Source organism: Monodelphis domestica, chromosome 8 (assembly GCF_027887165.1).
Source record: "Monodelphis domestica isolate mMonDom1 chromosome 8, mMonDom1.pri, whole genome shotgun sequence".
NCBI lineage: Eukaryota > Metazoa > Chordata > Mammalia > Didelphimorphia > Didelphidae > Monodelphis > Monodelphis domestica.
The window spans coordinates 197,336,983-197,356,336 of NC_077234.1; the positions used below are offsets into that span (position 1 = coordinate 197,336,983).

At 35.1% G+C, this 19,354-nt stretch overlaps 1 protein-coding gene across 3 annotated transcripts in view; it reads left to right on the forward strand.

Moving 5' to 3' along the window:
* The window catches only part of IL1RL2 (interleukin 1 receptor like 2), a 37,796-nt gene extending 20,436 nt beyond the window's left edge, over nt 1–17,360 (forward strand). For all 3 annotated transcript variants that reach the window (XM_016424883.2, XM_056808648.1, XM_056808649.1), the window contains 5 exons: nt 1,029–1,152; nt 2,148–2,287; nt 4,442–4,585; nt 11,779–11,940; nt 13,664–17,360. In XM_016424883.2, the coding sequence (XP_016280369.2) occupies nt 1,029–1,152; nt 2,148–2,287; nt 4,442–4,585; nt 11,779–11,940; nt 13,664–14,058 (965 nt within the window). In that variant the 3' untranslated portion in view covers nt 14,059–17,360. The remainder of the gene's footprint in view (nt 1–1,028; nt 1,153–2,147; nt 2,288–4,441; nt 4,586–11,778; nt 11,941–13,663) is intronic.
* The last annotated feature ends 1,994 nt before the right edge of the window (nt 17,361–19,354 follow it).

Below are 19,354 nucleotides of genomic sequence, written 5' to 3' on the forward strand. Positions count from 1 at the left end.
CTGTTTGCCCTTCTAGGTACTTCATCTTTTGAAAGACACAGCAAAGCTGGCTGAAGTCCAGAGAAGGATAATTAAAATAAGTGATTAGCTTTGATATAAGAATAGACCAAAAGGATATCCTCAGGAGGGGAAAGATCACATCTAAGCAAGTATTATGATTGAACCCTTTTAAATTATGAATATCACACATTGGGTCAATATGAACTTATTGACTAAATACTAGAGTTCTAGAATAAGGAATATCCACTGAAAACTTGAAGGAAAAAAAGCTTTAGAAAGATAAAATAAAAGTATCCTTTATGCAACACATAGAAAATAAATGGATCTTAATTAACCTCAACTATAAACAGATATAATTAGGCTTAAGGAGAGTTTAGTATCATCATAGATTTAGTTACCTTCCCTGCCCCTAATTTTATATATGATGAAATATGTTCCCTTAATATATACTTGCTGATTTGATCCCTGGGAGACTGAATTACACAAGTTCAATGTACTCTATAGATCTATAGTCCTAAAACTATAGCTTACAAATTCCCACTTGAATGGTGTCTCATAAGACCATAAATTTAGAGCTAGAGGAGAATTTGGGGATTATCTAATCCAATCACAACATTTTAAAAATGAGGAAACCGAGGCCCAGGGTATGACTTGTTTAAGGTCACACAGGTAGTAAATGAGTCTGAATTCACTCAGGTCCTATGACTTCAAATATAGCACTTTTCCCATTGTAACACTTTACCTGTACAATCTTAACTTTTTGAGGTTTAAGATGGAAAGAGAAATGCATTCCTTGGTGCCATTGTCTAAGATATAGTATTAGGTTGGATGCATGTACTACTGATATTTGGGATTTATGTTCTGATTTTCAAAATTAAAAAATATTTGAAGTGGAAAGAAAATAAATTTAACTAAATACAAAGCCAAAAGAAACATGAATCATTTGGACTTGATCTTTTTTGTTTAATCTGTTTAGAATTTACAGGATTTAAAATATTTACTTACTTTTAGTCAATCTTCCTTTTTAGGTTCTCCTCTTATCGTGAACTGTAGTATAAAAGACTGGAAAGGGAATTCACATCATAGAAGTTGGAAAGTCAATAACACTTTTGTAGACTTTCTCAATTCTAGTCGAATTAGAGAAGGAGTTGAGTAAGTATTCATATTCTTTAAAACATCTCAGAGATCTTCTAGGATAATACTTCTAACTGTCTCCATCAGTCAGCTAGCCTCTATTTGAAAACTTGGATTGACAAGGAAGTTATTACTTGCTGATTACTTCCTATTTATTTCTACAGCTCTAATTATTGAGAGGTAGCAAGATTTACGCAGATTCAGGTCTTGACTGGGAAACATTCAGTTCATGTGACAGAGAGTAAATCACTTTATTCCTCAATGCTCTTGTGAAGTTAATTCTGAGTCTGCAAGTTGCAGAAAAGGTGGCAATATGAATTGATAATGGAGCACAAGGTCTGATGGGTCCTCCGAAGCTAGATTGCCTTATGTCACTCATCTGAGCATCCTTCTAGGTAAAATATTGATCCACAAAATAGTTGCTGGCAGTGATGTGCTGGTGAATGATTAATGACTTGGTCTCTGGAGGAAGGAGGGATGGAGTAGATATACTCACATACATGTGTACATACATGTAAGACTGCATTATTCTTTTCTCTACCACTTTCTTAAGTCTAGATCAGAACAAAATAATATATCAAACTTCTAAGAAGAAAAGACTTACATTGAAAACTTAACATTGGCTCTAATGAGCCAGCATGATCTAATTCCAGCATGCCCCTGATTGTAAGATACTGAATTTTCCAGCTAAAGCAATTTTCTACAACCATTCCCTAAGTTCATAGAATCACAAGATCAGAATTCAAGAGCTAGAATGCACCTCTGAAACCCTGAAGTTAGATGACTTGCCCAGGGTCACAAAGGTAGTAAGGATAAAAGGTAGTTCTTAATCCCAAATTCTCTGACTAGTATCAATGCAACATGGCGGGGGGAGGGGAGACTACAATCTTCAACAAAGTAGATTATATCCTAAACAAGAAGTCACAAGTCTAGCAGGTATTAAAATGCAAATATACAAAGGATAATATTTCCTCAAACATATTTAAAATATAATTTGCTCTATCCTTTCATAGAACAGAGGTTGCTTGTGGTGAAAAATATATCTTCTATACTGTAAATATCAGCTTCTCAGAGGTAAGACAAGAAGATTATGACCGTCACTTTACATGTCTCTCTGGATCATCAGCAGCATTTATTATGCTCAAGCATCCAGGTAATGGGCCAAAATGATGAGTAGTTTGGAATGGGCAGAATTATTTTTTAAAAGAAAATTTATGTGAGAAGTAAGATTGAATGCTTCAACTTGTATTTATTAAGAATAACAGTGGAAGAAGTAGTAAAGAGCTGGGGTTCATCTTCGATATGGTCCTTGGTTTGCAGAATAGCTGACCATGTAGAATAGGAGTAGTGAAAAGTGTACTGAACTGGAAGTCAGAAAATCTTGGTTTGTATCTCCAGATTCTCCCATTGACCGGCTATGGAAACATTAATAATAGAAGGGAAAAAACAGGAAGTGTGGGACTGAATGAATCAGTTCCAATCTCCTGTTGTTTTAGGTAGAAGAAAATAGGGGCTTCCGGGTCTGCTCGGCACTGAGATCTTCAGAGGTGATTCTGGGAATACCCATGTACTTGGTTCTTTGGCCATTGCATGATTCTTTGCTCCTTATAACTCTTTAACTTTCCTTCCCATCGTTCCCCTGAAATTTCTCCCATGAGTCAGTAGGAGGTATATACTTTGTCATCCCATTTCTTCATAAAATTTACCCAACTCTGCTCTTCCTTTTGGAACACCATCTAGATCATCCTTCCAAGGTGCTTTTACAAATATTTTTAGTTTCCTTGAGTTCCAGGTGAACTCATTCTTTCCTTTTGCACTCATGACCCTTTCTCTTCCCATTCCCTCCATCCATTCTTCCCATTCCCATCCACATCCACCTATTTTTTTTTCTTTTTTCCATTCTTTCTTTCATTTTGGGTCTCTATGGAACCTTTTGACAAGACAGAGTAACTTATGAATGTTTGTTCTAAGGATTTTCTTCTCTCTATCCTACTGTACTCATTGTCTTGGGAGAAAAGGATATAAATATGACTAGAGCCATATGAGAATTTGTAGTTTGTAGATAGTGCCACAGATCCCAGAGCAAGTAATCAATCGATGAGCATTTATTATTTACCTTACACCAGAGCATTTCTCTGCATCTGATGGGGGTCTTGCTAACCAATGTTTTTGTTGTCCTTATTATTAAGAGTAGACGTTTAAATCAAACATTATTTTGGGGTGAAGGGAATGGTTTTCCATTTCCCTCCCCATGAGATCTCATGTATTATATCTCTCACTAAGTACATTTTGTGTGGGAGAAAGATGCTTAGTTACAGCTGTTCATTTGAGAAGCAGATAACCAAAGTCACACAGAGGGAAGTGTGTGAAGTCTATAAGGCTACCATTCTTTTCTCCAAACAAGTTTCTTATCTGGGGAGACATTATAAACTCTGAAGTAAAAGAAAGAGAACTGTGGCTACTGAAAAAAAAAGAGAGAGAGGGGCAGCTAGGTGGCTAAGTGGATAGAGTGCTGGACCAGGAGTCAGGAAGACTCATCTTGCCTGAGTTCAAATCTGGCCTTGGGCACTTACTAGTTGTGTGACCTTGGACAAGTCACTTAACTCTGTTTACCTCTGTTTTCTCATCTGCAAAATAAGATGGAGAAGGAAATGGCAAATCACCCCAGTTTCTTTAACAAGAAAACCTCAAATGGAGTCACAAAGAGTCAGATAGAGCTGAAAAAAGACTGAACATAAGTGTTAGACATAAGTATTTCATATGTTAATGACATAGGGGAGATAGTGTCATTGAGAGTCAGTTTGAGAGTCAGAAAGCTTTAGATCTGACCTTTTTAAAGACTTTATCAATACTAAAGTATTGCTTAATATAGAATATTAGCTCTTTCTTATGAATTCCTCAACTAAACCTCTGAAATATATCTATTATTGCTACCTGCTTCTGAAGTATTAGAAAAGGAATTAAAGTCACTATAATAGATGACCTTGACCAACTTTTCTCTTGTCTCTTATACACCCAAGATACTTATTTTCAGTACCAAAGAACAATTTTCCAGGGTGTTTTTCAAGAACCTGACACCATTTCTTAGCTTAATGTTTTTAAAATACTTGGAGCATTATACTTAGCATCCAAAAAACTTTATTTTTTTCATTTTTTTCCATTTGAATAAGTTTATTTAGTCAATTTAGAATATTGTTCCTTGGTTACAATAATCACAGAAAACTTTAAAGAACCATAATTTGTGATTTATAGGCAATTGTTTTAAAATAAATTCTACAATTATTTTTGTCTTTTTCTTGCTGTATAGCTCCAAATGTTCAAGGGTACCTGATAGGAGGGACCTTTGCTGTATTGTTTGTGATTATGTTTGTAATGTGCACCTACTATGCTGTCAAGGTTGACCTTGTCCTTTGGTATCGGAGCACCTTTCATTCTGCTTTGAGTGGAGAAGGTAAGTTTGGGTGATTAAAGGAAAATTACCTTGTTTTCAAGGGTCTTTCTTTTTTCAGTATGAACCCATGATTTCATTGGTACAAGGAATTCTTAATCAACGGAGTGTTGAATCCTAAATGTGATCATTTACATGAGGGAAATCAGTCCTTTAAAAATCAGGACTTTTTTATTGTTTTTTTGGTTTCTAGACTTGAGAAAAATTATGGAGAAAATGTTAATAATGCAGGTTGCTTGAAACTAAGTTGTCCGTACACTTTGGTGGGGGGAACTGATTTTTAAGCATTAACTAGTCCCCTATGTGACATTAAAAACTCAGTTTACATTTAGTAAGCCCAACAGCAAAGGTTAATTAGATCCCAAAAGGAGCACAGCTTCTTACAAAAGAATTAGCTATGAAAAAGTCACTTGACCTTTTAAGACTTCTGTTTTTCCATCTGTAAAGTGACGGCATTGGACCCAATGACCTATATAGTTCCTGCCAGCTCCATATTTATGATCCTATGACAACTTAATCCTTTGATGTTTGTATAATAAACTGATTATCAGTGCCTTCTTTTTGAGGAACTACCTGTGGTGAAGGGAGTATTTACAGTAGTCCCTTTTTTGATTCATAGAAAGATGAAAGGAAACAGTTGACAGTGACTTCTCTTTCCCTTGTTCTCACAAGATTTTATATTTAAGTGTCTTGTTTTATGAAGCTTTGGAGGTTTCTGGGAAATCCTGCAAATATCTATGATTCAGTGAAAAGACCTTGGAGTAAGGAGGACCCAAAGTGCTGCCTTCATCTCTCTGCGCCAGCCTCCCCTACATACATTTCCTCGTGGAATTTCTAGGTTTGCAAACTATAAATGCTGCACAAATGCTGGTAGTTGTAACTAGGAATAATCTTCATCATATTTTCTGTGATTCTGAGCATTACCATCTATTTCATTCTCTTTGTACTGTAAAAGCAACATTCTGACTTGTCAAAGCCCCAAAATAGATCAAAAAGATTTGTGAAAGCTTCATTAAAACTTCAGTGGTTTGCCATAATTTAGCAGAGGTCTGATTTATTTTTTTTTAAGATTTAATAACTTGGAGAATACAAAGAAATCCAAACTCAATATTATTCCTTCAAGTACTTGAGTTACACATTTCTTTCCATGTGAAGAAGGGGAAAGAAGCTGATACCTAACATTTTCTGTTAAGTGACTTGAGAAATAGAAAGAGATAATTTAGGATGAACACATTCATCATTTATCTCTAGATTGTTGCGCTGATCCTTCAAGTGATTGAAGAGTTTAATGACTTTTGCCTTTATATTACCTTCTTTCTACTTTGTTATATCTTATAATTATGCATTTCTTTATCTTCTCCATTAGATTGAGCTCTTTGAGGGCAAAGACTATTTATTGCATTTCCTTGTTTCTGAAGACAGGATAGGAATAGAGACTGAACCCATGACATCAGTGACATAGGGAACTCCCAGTGAGGAAATTGCCTCTTTCTATGTAGATTGGCACTTTCTCTTCAATTTATAATCTTAGAGAATTCCCTAGAGAGCAAAGAGACTGAGTGACTTGTCCAGGGTTACATAGACAGACAGTATATGTCAGAGGTGGATCAGGTCTTCCTGGCTTCTATGTTGGCTTTTTATCCAATAAGCAATGCTGATTAAATAAATGCATGTTTATTGCTTATTTAACCAGGACCCTAAAGTGGACCAAGAACCCACCGTAGTCCTTTGTCCCTTCTCTGAGAAAAAGATTGTAAGAACTCATGCAGGTTATCTGTGGGAAATTTGCATTGCAAAGCACCGATCTGGAAATTTTAATGAAAGAAGAGGGAAGGAGAAATTGATCTAATCTAATTTGAGTGGTTCAGAGGATAGAGCCAAGATTTGGAGTTGGAAAAACTCATCTTCTTGAGCTCAAATTTAGCCCCAGTCACCTCCACACTGTAGCTGAGGCACATAAGAAAACAAGGATTTAGACTGAGCTCTTCCACTTCTCTGGTCTAAGGAACTCCCAGGTGAGGAAGTTGCCTCTTTATAGGTAGGTCATCACTTTCTCTCCAATCTGGGCAAATCTCTTAACTCTGTTTGCTTTGGTTCCTCATCTATCAAATGAGCTGGGGAAGGAAATAGCAAACCACTTCAGTCCTTTTGCCAAGAAAACCAGAAATGTGGTCACAAAGAATCAGACCCAACTGAAAAATGACTCAACAAAAATTAATTTCAGTAAGAGATTTTCTCTTCTTGGAAGCTGTGGAATCATATAATCATAGATTTAGAACTGAGAGACCTTAGCTGTCTTTCCAGCTAGCCATGTTATTTTAAAAGTGAGGAAAACCAAAGCCTGGAGATCTAAAGTCTTTTTGCTCAGGTTCTTCCAGGTCCCATAGGCAGAGCCAGTATTTAAAACCAGGTCTCCTTACTCCACTGCTTTTCCACTGCATCATGATGGAAACATTAGCTCAGTATAAATGAATGATTGCAAATTCAAAATTAGTGTTGTTTGATTTAGTGAGGTTTTGTTAATTGGGCAGAAAATTACTAGATGGTATTTTATCAATTAATAAGCATTTACAGTGGAGATACTAAAATGAAAGTGAAATTGGGAGCTTAAAGTCACAGATTTTTTTAACCCTTTCCATCTGTTTTAGAATTGATACTAGGTTTAAGTTCCAAGGCAGCAGAGCAGCAGTAAGAGCTAAGCAACTGGTGTTAAGTGACTTGCCCAGGGTCACACAGCTAGAAAGTGTTGGAGTCTAGATATGAACCCTAGACCTCCCTCTGGTCTTCAGGTCTGGTGCTCTATCAAATGATCCATCTAGCTGTTGCTCCCTTAAATGCATTTTTGTGCATCTTATTTATAAAGCACTTTGCAAACCTTAAGGCACTCTATAAATATAGTTAGTGTTGTTATTGTCGCTATCATGACAGTAGCAGAAAGACTACTTATTGGCCAATGCCCAGCTCAAGTTTGGGTTGCCACAGCAGCTTTGTTCTTGATTAGTTCTACTTCATACCAGTCATTTAAGAAGGGGAAAAAAAGTTAGCGTGCCCTGGCTGTTTTTGAAAGCTGAGCTAGTAGTTGTTTTGTCGTTACTGCCCATGTGGTAATCCAGTGAACATTGTTCAGTGGAACTTAATCACCACCTACCACTCCATTGGACCCAACTGTAATGAATGCAAAGGTGACTCATCTGGGTTTTGCAAACTGGGCTATATCAGGAACTGGCAATGAAAGCCATGTTTTGCAGATGGGACAAAAAGGGTGTGGAGGTGGCAACTTCTTCAAGCCAGTATGATTCTAGTAGTTTTTGAGTGTTACCCGAGCATACTCCCTCACACACACACACACACACACACACACACACACACACAAACACACACACACACGCACACGCATGCACACGCACACACGCACACACACTCTTACACCATTCCACTTTATGCTCAGATTGGGCTACATCCAAAAGGCAGTGGGAGTTGGATTTTGAGATGATCTCCAAATATCCTGATTAGGAAAGTTGATTTGATAATTCAGGAACCAGCATGATATAGTATAAGAATTATTAACCCATGGATCATTTAAAAACTCTGGTGACTAGATTTCTGGGGCACATGACCTCAGATAAGGAAAAAATTACATCTAATTTTCATTCACCTCTTAAGTGAAATTTAGCATTTTGTTCAATTGTGAATTTTTAAAAACCCTTATTTTCTATCTTAGAATCAATACTAAGTACTGGTTCCAAGGTTTCATTACTAAGGACTTTGCAACTGGGGTTGAGACTTGCCCAGGGTCACACAGCTAGGAAGCATCTATGGTCAGATTTGAACCCAGGACTTCCCATTTCCAGGTCTAGCTCTCTATCCACTGAGATACCTACGTGCTCCTAATTATGAATTTTTAAAAAATTATTTTAAAAATGAGTCTATAGGTTTCACCAGATAGCCAAAGATGTCCATGACAAGAGTATCAACAAAAAATAAGAATTCTTTCCATAGTAGAATTTTTCAAGAGTCATTTAAAGTTTGATTTTTTCAGGAGGTCTGTAACATTTCAGAAGGATCCCTCCAGAAAGTCTTTTGTCTGAAACCGTTCTTAGTGTACTTAGGTTCAAGCCAGCCTAAGCGTTTGTGCTAAGGGGACTTGGTTTTTTTAGTCTTTTGCTTAAAACCCTTTCTCAGTATTTTATATTTGAGCCAGCCTAAGTTTTTATGCTAAGGGTGCCTGCTTCCTAGGCTTCAGAACTGAGTAGTCCCTGTAAGGCATTTTCCTCAGGCTATAGATTAGGTTTTACCTAAGAGATGCAAAAATAAATAAATACATTTTATGACAAAAATTGATGTACTCAAATTATCATAATACTTATTTTCCTTTATTTCTAATAAGTATAAGAATATATAAGGGGCCTGTTATTCACTTATAATAAAAAAATTATGGTATAGACAATTTTTCTAGCTTTCCAATTTAATTAATTGGTTGGAGTAGTAATAATAATACCTCTCAGCAAGAAATTTTCAAGAACAATGCAGCTAGGTGACTTAGTGGATTGAAAGCCAAGTCTAGAGATGGGAGATCCTTAGTTCACATCTGGACTCAGACACATCTTAGCTGTATAACCCCACGAAAGTCACTTAACCTCCATTGCCTAGCCCTTACCATTTTCTAACTTGGAACTAATACATGTAATTGATTCTAAGATGAAGGTAAAGACAAGAAGAAGAAGAAGAAGAAGAAGAAGAAGAAGAAGAAGAAGAAGAAGAAGAAGAAGAAGAAGAAGAAGAAGAAGAAGAAGAAGAAGAAGAAGAAGAAGAAGAAGAAGAAGAAGAAGAAGAAGAAGAAGAAGAAGAAGAAGAAGAAGAAGAAGAAGAAGAAGAAGAAGAAGAAGAAGAAGAAGAAGAAGAAGAAGAAGAAGAAGAAGAAGAAGAAGAAGAAGAAGAAGAAGAAGAAGAAGGGAGGAGGAAAGGAAAGAAGGAAGGAAGGAAGGAAGGAAGGAAGGAAGGAAGGAAGGAAGGAAGGAAGGAAGGAAGGAAGGAAGGAAGGAAGGAAGGAAGGAAGGAAGAAAGGAAGGAAGGAAGGAAGGAAGGAAGGAAGGAAGGAAGGAAGGAAGGAAGGAAGGAAGGAAGGAAGGAAGGAAGGAAGGAAGGAAGGAACAAGGAGGAGAAGAAATTATTGTGTCACAATAAGCATTTGAGAAAGTGCATGTTGGGTATTTTGGATAAAGATTCAATGCTTGGGTCCTTTGGCTAGAGATGGTATCAAGAAAGCACGATCCTGCTCCAAAACCTGTATAGTGCATACATCCATATGAAAATTCACTTGAAGGTGGGTTTCAGGCAAACTGACTACATTTCTACCAGCCCATTTTGAGTGAAGGGTCAGGAAAGAAAATAGCTATTTCTCACCACAAAAGGAATGGGAGGAATGGGAGCAATGGGATACAAGGTTATCATAGCAACAGCTTGTATGTATAGACACAGTGGACTTTCTCCAATGCACATAATTCATTTTCTGAGACACTGAAAAATATGGCTATACCAATCTTATTAGCATTTTGTTCACCCGTGTGGCCATCACTAATTCTTCCCTTCTTGTCCTTTAATTAGTCATTGTGGTCTATACTTAACATTTTGGAACTTGGTAATATTCTTTTGAATTGTCCTTTACTTTTCACATATACAAACCTTATTTCCATCCAGATTGAGAGCTCCAGTGATTTCTTTTTAAATATGAACTTAAACATCAACAAACATGAATATGTCCACACACTAAAAAAGAGAATTGTTATTTGAAACCATAAAAATATATATGTGTGTGTCAACTGACATATATAAATACATTTCATAGAGATATATTGAAGTTAGGTTTCTATCCCTCAATAAAAGTCCCAGTTCTATGGACCATCATAGTTTCAGATTACTGTTTTCAAATCCTGTATTAGAAAAATACAATAACAATAGTTATCATTTATATAGCACCTATTATGTGCTAGGCATGGTGCTAAGTGCTTTAAAATTTTTATCTCATTTGATCTTCATCTGCACCTTGGGAAATAGGTTCTATTATTATCTCCATCTTGCAGTTGAGGAAACTGAGGCAAACAGAAATCAAGCACCTTGTCTAAGGTTATACAGCTATTGTCTGAGGTTGGATTTTTTTAACCCGTACCTTCCATCTTGGAGTCAATACTAAGTATTGATGCTTCTAAAGCAGAAGAGAGATAAGGACTAGGCAACTAGAGTTAAATGGCTTGTCCAACAGCAACACAGCAGGAAGTATCTGACTCAAGATTTGAACCTACTCCTTCAATCCACGGAGTCACCTTGCTGCTCCCTGAGGCTGGATTTTAGCTCCAATTTTCCTGACTCTAAGTCCCTTGCTGGGCAAGTTCTAGCCTGATGAGGGAATCACCACTATAAGTTTGGCCAGTAAGATAACAGATTTGAGGTTGGAGCTCATGCAAAATGTGCATCCATTGTATCTAGCAGAGTACCTTAAACATAATATTTTCTTGATGCATTGAAAACAAGCAGCAAACATTTAGTAAGCATCTGTGGTATGCAGAGAACTCTGCTAGACCCAGGAAGAGAGAAAAAATGGAATTAATCAGGGTCCCTGCCCTCAAGGGGATTAGAGCCTAGGGTTACATGTTGCAAATAGTGATGACTAAAGCACTGTTACATGACAGGTGTGTTATAGAGAGTTGCTCATAGTCAGGAATGGCATTCCATTTTCTATCAGAAAAGGCTTCCTAGTGTGGCATGTGAGTTGGAATTTAAAGCATGAATAGGAACTAAATAAATGGAAAGTTGGCAGCGAGGACATTCTGAACCTAGAGAAAAGCATGGCCAAAGGTCCAGAGACATGAAAGCATAGTGTGTATTTTGGGCGAAGAGCAGAGAAAAGCTGAATTTAACTGGGATATAGAATATGTATGCATGTATGTATGTATATATATATATATGTAATGTTAATGAGGAGTTCTAAAATCTCCTTGTGTTACTGTCTCCTTTGTAAGCAAGTGAGGCCTCTGCACTCATATGGAAACATAATGTTTTAAAATATTTTTAAATGCTAAATGTCAGTTAGATGTTAGTAAAAAAGATATATAGATATACATATATAATAATCATAGTGACTTGCACTATCTTCTTTACTAAAAGAAGAGAGTCTATGAGTGTGTCCATTTGTTTTTCAGATGGCAAGCTCTATGATGCTTATGTCTTGTATCCAAAACCTAAAACTGAAAGCCAAGGACAACACATGAACGTTTTGGTGCTGAAGATCCTGCCTGAAGTCTTGGAGAGACAGTGTGGGTACAGATTGTTTATATTTGGAAGAGATGACTTACCAGGACAAGGTATGTCTGAAATGATGTAATCAAAGATTTTCTCCTACCTCTTTATTTTTAAAGAATATTGTCTATTCCTTGTCATTCCAAAATGTATGGACTCTGCTTCTGTTCTCATTGGAACTTGGGAAGTTTCATACACTCGGCATCTAGTCGACACGAAGAGACTGTATTTGATTTCAAACTCATGCTACGATTAATCTGAGAACATACAGTTTCAAGTCTCCCTTATGGAAATAAGGTGAATCTAGTTTTGGAGGTGAGGACTAGATTAGCCACTGGAACTAAGGATTGGAAGGTAACAGAACCTTTACAGGAAACCTTGTGGAAAAGAGCATGGTCATCTTTTGTCTTATAGTGTCTAACCAGGATTTATAGCCAAGTATCCCAAAGATGGTGTCATATAGTGGAAAGGGAACTGGTTCTAAAGCTATTTAGGCCCAGAATTGAAATCCTGTTCCTAATGTTTACTAGTTTCATGACCTCGGGCAAGTTTGGGACTCTGTTTCCTCATCTGTAAAATGATGGGAACAGACAAGATGGCTTCTGAAGTTTCTTATAGCTTTTGACCTATAAACCTATGACTGAGCCAAGTTATGGTTTAAATATTCAAAGTTGATTCCTGTTTTGTAGTGTTGGAAACAGGTAACCAACATGTATGACTCATCTTTTAACTTCCTTATACTTTTTTCCCCTTTATCCCCATCCTTCCCTATAGAAACTGTTCTACGTAAATGGCTGAAATCACTTTTTCTTTCCTATGCACATGTGATAGATGTTTGCATTCATTTTTATTTCTATGTATTGGCCATTTTCAGGTTTGTCCTAAAGTAATTTTGAGGTTTTCCTTGGTATCCCATTCATATTGTGGAACTTTATTGTGGATGTCAAGGTCAACAGACAAGATCAAGTACTCATGCACTCAGAAATCATGTGAATTTTGCCAATGTCATAGTAAGAAGTAATTGTAGAGAGAACAGTTTCTTAGTTGAGGAATATCAGGAACACGTTCTGTTTTTAAATTTTTCTTATATGTATCTATCCCTGACCCCTTCCTCTTTCATAATGAGCAAGACCTATTTCACTATTGTCTCTGTATCCTCAGAGACTCACACATATAGTAGATACTCAATAAATATTTGCTAAATTAATTAAGACTACTTCAAAGTTGGAGGCAACTAGGTGGCTCAGTGGATTGAGAGCCAGTCTTCAGACACTGTCTTGCTGTGTGACTTAACCTGTGTTGTCTACATTGGCAGCTCTTCTGACTTCTAAGAATACTGATTCTAGGACAGGAAGTAAAAGTTTGTTCTTTATTTTTTTTAGGTTTTTTTTTCCCCAAAGAATGCCCAAAAAGTCAATTAGTGGAATGTATTTTTTTTATTCCCAAGGCAAAAGGAGGTAGAGCTAGTCGAATGATTTTTTTTCATTTCTAAGTAAAATTATAGTATCTGCTTAAAATTATTTGCATTTCCTTTCATAGGTGGTCTTCAAAAAGAGACTGGATTCAAGGATATTTTAGAAGGGATTCATATTTAGGTACTGGTAGGATTAGATAACTTGTCACATCTCTTACAACTTTGAGATGGATTTGCATATTTTATCATAGTCATTTGGACTGACTTCTTATATTTCACTTCTATCTATTTAGCAGAATTGAGATCTGAAAAAGACAGGCAGTATCTTTTAGTTGCATTTCAAAAGTCCACTTAACTTCTTCCATTATTTTCAGCTGTGGTCAATGTTATTGATGAAAATATAAAGCTAAGCAGAAGATTGATAATCATTTTGGTCCCAGAATGTTCAAGTTATGGTCTGTTAAAGAACATGTCTGAAGAACAGATTACGATCTACAATGCCCTCATCCAGGATGGAATGAAAGTCATACTCATTGAATTAGAGAAAATTCAAGACTATACAGACATGCCAGAATCCATTAAATACCTTAAGCAGAAACATGGGGTGTTGCAGTGGAAAGGAGACTCTATGCAGGGATTGCATTCAGCGAAGACAAAGTTCTGGAAAAATGTAAGATATCGCATGCCACCTAAACGGTACCCATGTTTCACTAAAGAACTGAACCTTTCAAATCAGAATGAGATAAATACTATGCTCTATACTGAATGATACACAGCCTACTTACATGGCTTTGTTTCTCAGTAGTGACTATGTGCTATCAAAGTTTATCATTTTGAAATCACTTTGAAAGAAATATTTAACTTGGGCTTGTTTGTCCCCAGATACTTGCCTCACAGGTTTTCCATGATGGAGACCAAAATATTCTTCACATTCACTTCTGTAAATAAAAATGTGATATTCCAAGATAGTTCCATTTTAGAGGCAAATAAGATACACAGTAGTAAATGATTATAGTAACATTGTGTCAGATAAATGTAAAACTTTTGGAATAAGTCAAAGAATATGATTGGGAAGGTTGCTGTACATCAAATTAAAACAACTATCAGATTGCCTAAAACGATAGGTGGGGGAAATGACAAATATTGCAGTGGATATGGAAAACTTGGGACACTGATACACTGCTGGTGAAACTATGAAATGATCTAATCATTTTGGACTGCAATCTGGAATTATACCCAAAGAGCTGAAACACCATGTATGGCTTTTGACCCAGTGATACTTCTATTAGGTCTGTTTCCCAAGATGATTAAGAATAAAGAAAAAGAACCTATATGTTCTAAAATATTCATAACGAGTCTCTTTGTGGTGGCAAAGAACTGGAAATTAAGGAGATAGCCATCAATTGGTGAATGACTAAACAAATCATGGTATTTGATTGTTATGGAATACCACTGTGCTATAAGAAATGATGAACAAGTTGATTTTTTAAAGGCATGGAAAACCTTGCATAATATACTGAGGAATAAAACAGAGCAAAGAGAATGTTGTATACAGTATCAGTAATATTCTTCAAAGAGTAACTGTGAATGACCAAGCTACTACAAAAGACTTATGAAGGAATATGATCTCCAACTCCAGAGGAAAAAAACTGATATATAAGGTACAGTTTCACAAATATGATTGTGGCAAATGTTGGCCTCTACTGTAGGACTGGGAGGGAAAGATAAAAACAAATGTAACAAAAAAATATATTTTTTAAAAATGTTACCAATTACCTGTAATAACAAATTTCCACTTAAGTTTTCTTAAGTTTCCTATGTGCTTTCATCCACATTCTGATTCCAACAGTTCTTTCTCTAGAGCATTCTTTCTCAGAAGTGTCCTGGGTTATTGTGGTACATGAGAGTAGCTAAGTCTATCACAGTTGATCATTCCACAACATTGCTGTTATTGAGTGCAATGTTCTCCTGGTTCTGTTTATTTCACTCTGTATCAGTTCATGGAAGTCTTTCCAGCTCTTTCTGAAATCATGCAGTTCATCATTCCTTATAGCACAATAGTATTCCAACACCATCATATACCACAATTTGTTCAGTCATTGCCCAATTAAGGGACATCACTTTAATTTCCAATTCTCTGCCACCACAAAATGAGCAGCTATAAATATTTTTGTACAAGTATCTCCTTTCCCCTTTTTTAAGATCTTTTTGGGATATAGACCTAGAAGCAGTATTACTGCATCAAAAAATATGTATTGCTTTATGGACCCATGGGCATAATTCCACGTTGCCCTCCAAAATGGTTGGGTCAGTATACAAATCCACTATCAATGCATTAGTGTCCCAATTTTGCCACATATTCTTCAGCATTTATTATTTTCCTTTACTGTAATATTGGCCATTCTGATAGGTGTAAGTTGGCACCACAGATTTGTTTTCAGTTGTATTACTTTAATTAAGAGGAATTTAGAACATTTTTTTCATATAGTTATTGATACTTTTGATTTCTTCCTCTGAAAACTGCATTTTCATATCCTTTGATCATTTGTCAAATGGAGAATGACTTTTTTCTTATAAATTTTATTTAGTTTTTAGTATATTTCAGAAAATTATATAAATTTCAGAAATTTATCAGAGAAATTTGTTATAAATTTTCCCCAAAAAATATGTGTTCAAAAACATTCATGGCTGTGCTCTTTGTGGTGACAAAAAAAACCATGGAAAATGAAGGGGTGTCCATCGATTAGGGAATGGCTGAACAAATTGTGGTATCTGATGATGATGGAATACTATTGTGCTGAAAGGAATAATGAACTGGAGCGATTCCATGTGAACTGGAAAGACCTCCAGGAATTGATGCAGAGCAAAATGAGCAGAACCAGGAGAACATTCTACCCAGAGACTGATACACTGTGGAACAATCAACTGTAATGGACTTCTGTACTAGAAACAATGCAATGGTTCAGGACAAATCTAAGGGACTTATGATAAAGAACGCTATCCACACCCAGAAAAAGAACTGTAGGAATAGAAATGAAAAAGAAAAAAAACATATGCTTGATCACATGCCTCTGTGGGAAGATAATTGGGGATGTTGACTGTAAATACTCACTCTATTACAAATATTAATAATATGGAAATAGGTTCTGAACAATGATACATGTAAAACCCAGTGGAATGTCTTATTGGCTACAAAAGGAGGGAGGGAGCAAGGGAGGAAAAGAACATGTATCATGTAACTATGGAAAAATATCCTAAAGTAATTAATTAAATTTAAAAAAATTAAATTAAAAATGTCCCCAGTTTGTGTTTCCCTTCTAATCTTGCTTATATTGGTTTTCTTTATATAAAACCCTTTTAATTTAATATGATCAATATTATTCATTTTTACATCTTGTAGTGTTCTCTATCTCCTATTTGGTCATAAATTCTTCCATTCTCCATAAATATAACTAATAAACTATTTTATGTTCTGATAATTTACTTATAATATTACCTTTTATAACTAAATCATTTACCCATTTTGACTTTATCTTGGTATAGGATGTGAGATATTGAACTATACCTAATTTTTACCATACCCTTTTCCAATTTTCCCAGCACTTTTTGCCAAATAGTGAATTCTAATCTCCCAAACTAGAATCTTTCAATTTATCAAACACTAGATTGCTGAGTTCATTTACCCCCTAATCTATTCCACTGACCCTCCATTTTATTTTTTAGCCTGTACCTGATTGTTTTGATAGTTATGACTTTATAGTACAGTTTAAGATCTGGTACTGTTAGGCCGCCTTCATTCTTCCAGATGAGTTTTGTTATTATTTTTTCTAGTTCCATAAAATATTTTTGCTGGTTTTATTGGTATGGCACTGAATAAATTAATTTAGATAGGATTGTTATTTTTATTATATTAGCTTGACCTAAACCTGAGTAATTAATGTTTTTCCAGTTTTCTAGATCTGTTTATTTGTATGAAAAGTGTTTGGTAATTGTGTTTATATAATTGCTGTGTTTGTCTTGGCAAATAAATTCCCATGTATTTTATATTGTCTAGAGTGATTTAAAATAGTTTCTCTTTCTATATCTATATATATATATATATATAAATCTATATAAATGCTGATTCATGTGGGTTTATTTTGTTTCCTGAATTTTGCTACAGTTATTAATTATTTCAACTAGTTTTTTAGTTGATTCTCTAGGATTCTCTAACTATACCATCACATGATCTGCAAAGTATAATAGTTTAGTTTCCTCCTACTTTAACTCCTTCATTTTCTTTTTCTTTTATTGTTGAAGCTGTTTCTTATACAATATTAAATAATAGTGCTGATGATGAACATCCTTGCTCCACTCCTGATTTTATTGAGAAAGCTCTTCTAACTTATCCACACTGCAGATGATACTTGCTGATGGTTTTAGATAGATACTACTTATTATTTTAAGGAAAGGCTCTTTTATTTCTATGTTTTCTGGGGTTTTCAATAGGAATGAGTGTTATATTTTTTCAAGGACTTTTTCTGCATCTATTGAGATAATCATGTGATTTCCATTAGTTTGGTTATTGATGTGGTCAGTTAGACTGATAGTTTTCCTAATATTAAACCAGCCTTGCATTCCTGGTATAAATCCCATATAGTGTGAATAATTCTTATGTTATATTATTGTAATCTCTTTGATAGTATTTTTTGAAAGACTTTTGCATCACTATTCATTAAGGAAATTGGTCTGTATATCTCTTTCTCTATTTTTGGTCTTCCTAACTTAAGTATAAGCACCATATTTATGGCACAATGAATTTGGTAGATTTGTTGTCACATAATTGTGCAAAATAGCTCCTAATGGTTGCTTTAATTTCCTCTTTATTGGAGGAGACTTCACCTTTTCATTCTTGATAGTGGTAATTTGATTCTCTTCTTTCCTTTTCTTAATTGAACTAACCAATGCTCTATCTATTTTATTTGTTTTTCCATAAAATCAACTCTAGTTTTATTTATTAATTAAATGATTCTTTTACTTTCAATTTCATTAATTTCTCATTTGATTATTAGGATTTCCAATTTAGTCTTTAATTGGGAATTTTAAATTTGTTCTTCTGGTATTTTTAGATCTATACCCAATTCATTGAACTGCTTTTCCTTTATTTTATTCATATAAGCATTCTGAGATGCAAATTTCCCCCTAATTACTGCTTTGACTGTATCCCATAAATTATATGTGTTGTGTCCTCACTATCATTCTCTTTAATGAAATCACTACTTGTTTCTGTGATTTATTCTTTGACTCACCCCTTTTGAAGAATTAGATTATTTAATTTCCAATTCATTTTTATTTGTTTTTCAATGAACATTTATTGATTATAATTTTTATTGCATTATGATCTAAAAAGTTTGTATTTATTATTTCTGCTTTTCTGCATTTGGTTGTGAAGTTTGTATGCCCTAGTACATGGTCAATTTTTGTAAATATTCCATATGCTGCTAAAAAGAAGGTACATTCTTTTTTTGTTTCCATTCAGTTTTTTCCAGGTATCTAATAAATCTAACTTTCCAGAAATTACATTCACTTCCTTTACTTCCAATTTTTTTGTTAGAATCATCTAGTTCTGATAGGGGAAGCTTGAGGTCTCCTACTAGTAGATTTTTACTAACTATTTCCTCCTTAAGTGCCTTTATTTTTTACTTTAAAATTTTGAAGGTGATACCTTGCAAAAATAAAAGCGAGAACTAAAAATAATGGGCAATGAATTGATTATGGATTATAAACTGATATAGATACTCTGCTTGCTGTGTTTACAAAGCATCTTCAGTTTAAGTGAAGTGAAGCTCATAAGTGAACTTCTCTTCATGGCCAGGTGCAAGGAGACTAAAGAGACTCTTGGTATATAAAATAAACTATTTATTGAAAATATAAGGATAAAAAAAAAAGATTTGTAACTCTAAGGGATTCTAACTCCATCCAAATAAAACTCCCTGATTACACAAGGAACCATTTCTCCTGTGTCCACAGGCTACACTAATCCTTCCTAATCTGACTAACCCAAATTTTTACTATTCTAAATAAAC